The sequence below is a fragment of the Polyodon spathula genome, unplaced genomic scaffold, assembly GCF_017654505.1.
Source record: "Polyodon spathula isolate WHYD16114869_AA unplaced genomic scaffold, ASM1765450v1 scaffolds_2370, whole genome shotgun sequence".
In the NCBI taxonomy this organism is placed as follows: domain Eukaryota; kingdom Metazoa; phylum Chordata; class Actinopteri; order Acipenseriformes; family Polyodontidae; genus Polyodon; species Polyodon spathula.
The window spans coordinates 8596-13351 of NW_024473843.1; the positions used below are offsets into that span (position 1 = coordinate 8596).

Sequence of the window (4756 nt, forward strand, 5' to 3'; positions counted from 1 at the left end):
GGTAGAATAATATCAATTTGGAGGTTTTGCCAGGGTTCAAGCATTGGAATATCATGTCCCATTCGAGTTTTGATGGGTTTATACCCATTGTGGTGTACACTGATCAGGCATTGTTGACATTATTTTGCTGCATCCCGCCCCTTCCCCTTCCACCACCAGTCCTCGGTCACCTGTACCAGTGTGGGCGGCATGTATGATGGAGCGCTGTAACGCTGTGGGGGCTATCGCTGTGTCCCTGGTTCTCTACCCCTTTACTGTCAATGTAACAGCCCTGTTTTATTAACAACTCGATCTGTGTGTTGAAATCAGTCTGTGCTGTGGCAACATCCATGAAAGTGGTGTCCATGGAAACCGAGACCACAGCAGAGGTTAAAAGAGGAAAAGGAAGTGTTGCTGCAGCTTTAGCTCGCACCTCAGCTTCCACATTATTTTTTGCAATAAATATTTTCTCTCCAGTGTTTGCTTTCCGGCTAGTGTGGGCACATCTGTCAACATAAAATCTTGAACCATATACAAATAGGTGGCACCTTGTAGCCAGAGGCTCTTCCCTGGCCACCCCAGGCTTGTCTTCTCAATGCATTCATGGGTGTGCTCTACACCTGAGTGGAATACCAGGTAGATAGTCTGCCGGGTTTATCACAATGTCATATACAACAGTAATATTGTCAGACCACAACAACTGACTATGTCGTTTCTCTAAAAGTTTAACTTGTTCTTGCAGTGGTTTGACTAGAATGCCATATTCCCATACAACAATTCTAATATAATTCAACACCTAAAACTCTTTTAAATTTGTTGGTCATTCGAGAGCCAGAATATTAAATTAATATTGAGGGGGGGATGGGGGATGGAGGGGACGGTTGGGGCAGTTAGACCACTTGATCCCTCATAGCTCTAACCAGTTCTGTATCATTAACATTGTTCCCAGAGGAGATTCATTTCCTGCCGCTTATTATTCTATTCAATTTGCATTCAGGGACTTCAATTGATCCCTAAACATTTTCCCATTCATGTGAATTAAGAGATTTACATTCTTCTAATTCCCTAAGTCATAAGCTTCTATTAGTAACATAGCTACTTTATTAAGAGTGTTGTATTTGTCAGTAATGAAGACACTCAAACGTTATTAGTGATAACAATCAAAGATGGACAATTTTGAAAAAATAAGAGTTTGGCAAGTAGTGATTTTAACTATTCATAAATATACAGTGACTCTCAAAAGTATTCACCCCCCTTTGACTTTTCCACATTTTATTGTGTTACAACATGGAATCAAAATGGATTTAATTAGGAGTTTTTGCCACTGATCAACACAAAAAAAGTCCATAATGTCAAAGTGAAAAATAAAATCTACAAATTGTTCTAAATTAATTACAAATACACAACAGAAAATAATTAATTGCATAAGTATTCACCCGCTTGAATCAATATTTGGTAGAGGCACCTTTGGCAGCAATTACAGCCATGACTCTATTTGGATAAGTCTCATAAACAAACTGCTCTAGTTTTGCCTTGTTTCCTACAGAAGTGGAACACAGCAATTACTTCCCACCATGCTGAGGAGCCATATCTACTGAGTATTAGAGATTTTTTTGAATTTCCAGGAAAGATCACATGACTTATGCTGCACAAAATCTGCTCTCCAATAGAGCCATTTTGAGGACTTTTAAAGTGTAAAGACTTGTCAGAATGCTAGCAATGAAGGTTACAATTGCAGGAATGTTACTTAGGAACATGTGGGGAGTGTAGCGTGGTGCTGGAGAGAATCTGCGTGAGACAGCAAGGTGCTGGAGAGGAAGGCTCTCCCAACTTCATGCAAAGAAGAGGAAAGGCAGACGACAAGTGCATTCCAGGAGGTGAGTGACTCCTAGTAGTTGTGACATTGTCATTCTACAATGCGTGAGTGATATCCACAGTGGGACTACTGAGAGGCAGGGAGCAGATGGGTTACATTACTACTGAGAGTAGAGAGAGGCAGGGAACAGATTACATTACTAGGAGTTTGATTTTCACTCCAACCTTTTCGAAACAAGTCTCACTGCTGGTAGTGAACTTAAGATATTCCTGATTTTTATTGCAGGAGAGTTGCTGTCATGTACGTTATACCAAAACAAAGCTTTGCTGTAATATATGAGCCTTACAGGTAAATAGGATTGTAACAACAGACAGTGGCTTAAATGTAAAGCAGGCCTTAATGACCTCATGGATGTACCATGGCTAAGTTGCTTTGGCCATAATCTCATTGACGTGGTCACAAGATGTCAGTCAACATACTCACTGGTTACCAGGGTCACTGAGCAGCAAGCAGTTTTTGCAGTACTTGCTTCTGACCACAGTTCATGGCATTTAATGCTAACAGAAAGTCACACTGTAAATCAATAAATGTGCTCCCGACACCAGGTCTGGTTTCAAAACCAAAAATTGCTTTATTGTAATATGCAAGAGCAAAGCCAAACAGCGCTGGAGAGAAATCTGCAAGAATTTCTCTGCCAGTTCCATTTTTACACAGCTTTTTATATCATGTTACAAACAAGGTTGCTTGCGAACAATTACATCCGTCTTACACTTAGTCAGTATCTTCACTTCCCTTTTTTCCCCACACACACACACAGAGGGCAATTTATAGTGACTTCACCAGCAGTCTGTCCCCCACCTGGGATTGAATACACAACCCTCTGGTTAACAGTCCAGAGCCTTAAACACTACTTCACACTGCTGCCCAGTTTCATCCTTCTGTCTCCCTGCCCGGAGCTGAAAAACTCTGGTAGACATGCTGTGTTTATATCAGCGGGTTTGCTTGTTTGTATCTTCTTTGCTGACTGTTCCAGGACACTGACTCTGTGGATTACTCGCCCTGGCAGTTTTACTAATTACTGGACTCCACTTCTAGCTGTGAGTGCATCAGGTTGCTGTCTTTTATTACCCTCGGGAAGGGAGGAGAGGAAGGCAACGAGGAGAACGCTCACTGCAGCAGCGTGGGTCGACCACGAGCTCGCTTCACTTTCTTTCTGTTTGAACTCTTTATTTTTCCCCTACCTCATGACCATGTTCACCATCGCTGGTACTCGTGGTGGTTTCCTTTGTTGTGACTATAATTCATGAACTGTGGGCTCTCGTGTAAAACTAAATCAAACTTGTTGGCGCCAGGGATTTTGCTTTTGTTGGAACTAAGTTAAATTATTTTAATCATGTTTAGTTTTCTTCTTGCAAGCCTTGCAGCAGAGTCTGAGTAAGCCGATGATAGTCACACAGAACAATAACACAGCAGCCAGCAAGACTGCTACAACATCCACACAATAGTAGGAGTACCAGGGCATCCTGTAGGACTCTGTGCGCAGGTGAGAGGCTCCTTTGTTTCTAATGACATACTCGATCCAGAAGAGGGCGCTGTCCATTGGTTTGACTGGCTGGTCGTGCTGGAGCCTGGAGAGCCTCTTCATGTTCATCTGGTAGGACGGTTCCTCAAGCACCTCCTGTAGGGCCTCTAGGAAGTCCTGACTGCCCATGGTGGTAATTTCCAGGACCTTAGCTGCCCCTCGCACCTGCAGCCTGAGCAGATTGTCAAACTGATCAAAGAGCAGTGGTATCCCTACTATTGGTACCCCATGGTAAATGGCCTCATAAATCCCATTTGTGCCCCCATGTGCCACAAAGGCTCTGGTCTTCGGGTGACCCAGGAGGTCATTCTGGGGCAACCATTTGACCAGGAGTGTGTTGTTGCCCAAGCTAGAAGGCCTTTCTCCCAAATACCTCCAGATGACTTTCTGAGGAAGCTGGGAGAAAGCGTAGGCTATCTTATCAGTTAGCTCACTTGGAAGACCTTTTACTAGAGTCCCCAATGACATGACAATGACTCCGTGCTCTCCAGAGCTCTCCATAAACTCCTCCAGGTCTTGTGGCAGGGGCTTGGCAGGTTTGCATTGGAAGCCGCCTATGTAGACAACGTTTGGCATGGTGGGGCGTGGGAATTCAAAGACGAAGTTGACCCTCATAAGCCAGAGTTCTGCAGAGTGAAGGAGACTGTAGAGGTCCACACCTGGACCAAAGTAGCGAGCACACAGAGCATCATAATGGGGGTGTATCACAATTTTTTCTATATAGAGTCTAACAAAATAATAAACCATGTTTTGGGCCCTTTCAATAAAATTCATTTGGTCAGAGACCTCAGATCCTATAACCGGGATGTAGGAGATAGGAGAAGGAGCAAAGGTAAAGTGAGCTTCCCAGCTTGGAACCCAACGGACATTGAAGACCATCGGTAGGTTCAGGTAGCGAGCCAGCAAAACCCCTCCACCAAACACTGGATCTGTGAGAACCAAATCAAAGTGGGCATCCTGGAGCTGCTTCATTAACTGTGGATCCTCAAACATGGTGCTCACCATCTGGCACATCTCTCTGTGAACTTTAGAGTGTCCAGAAAAATCAGTGTTCTTGGCAAAGAAAGCCTGCAGAGACATCTTTCCACGTCGGATCTCCAGCATTTTCTTCAAGAATGAGGCCATGAAGTCTTCACTCTCCATGGTCAGGCCTTCAGGTAGAGTGACAGTGACCGAAGTGTAATGGGGAGATTTCTCCTTGATGTACCAGCTGGTCTCGGTACGCACCACTGTGATGTCATGACCCCGCCCATGCAGCTCCTGAACGAGGATGTTCATGTTCACCCAATGGCTGCCGTCCACCGGGAACACCAGGATCTTGCTGCCATGGCAACAAGGTACCGCAAGAAGAGATAGGAAGTAGAGTATGAGGGTTGGGT

General features: G+C 44.2%; 1 protein-coding gene across 1 annotated transcript; it reads right to left on the reverse strand.

Annotated features, from left to right (window-relative positions):
• Positions 1-2403: 2403 nt before the first annotated feature.
• On the reverse strand, positions 2404-4747 carry LOC121310710 (UDP-glucuronosyltransferase 2B10-like). Its single transcript, XM_041243685.1, has one exon. It carries the CDS (start codon positions 4653-4655, stop codon positions 3183-3185), a length of 1473 nt encoding a protein of 490 aa, XP_041099619.1. The 5' UTR covers positions 4656-4747; the 3' UTR covers positions 2404-3182.
• Between the last annotated feature and the right edge of the window lie 9 nt (positions 4748-4756).

Coding starts and splice junctions, on each gene's coding strand:
- LOC121310710 (XM_041243685.1), bottom strand. CDS start 4,655: ATGAACATCCTCGTTCAGGAGCTGCATGGGCGGGGTCATGACATCACA.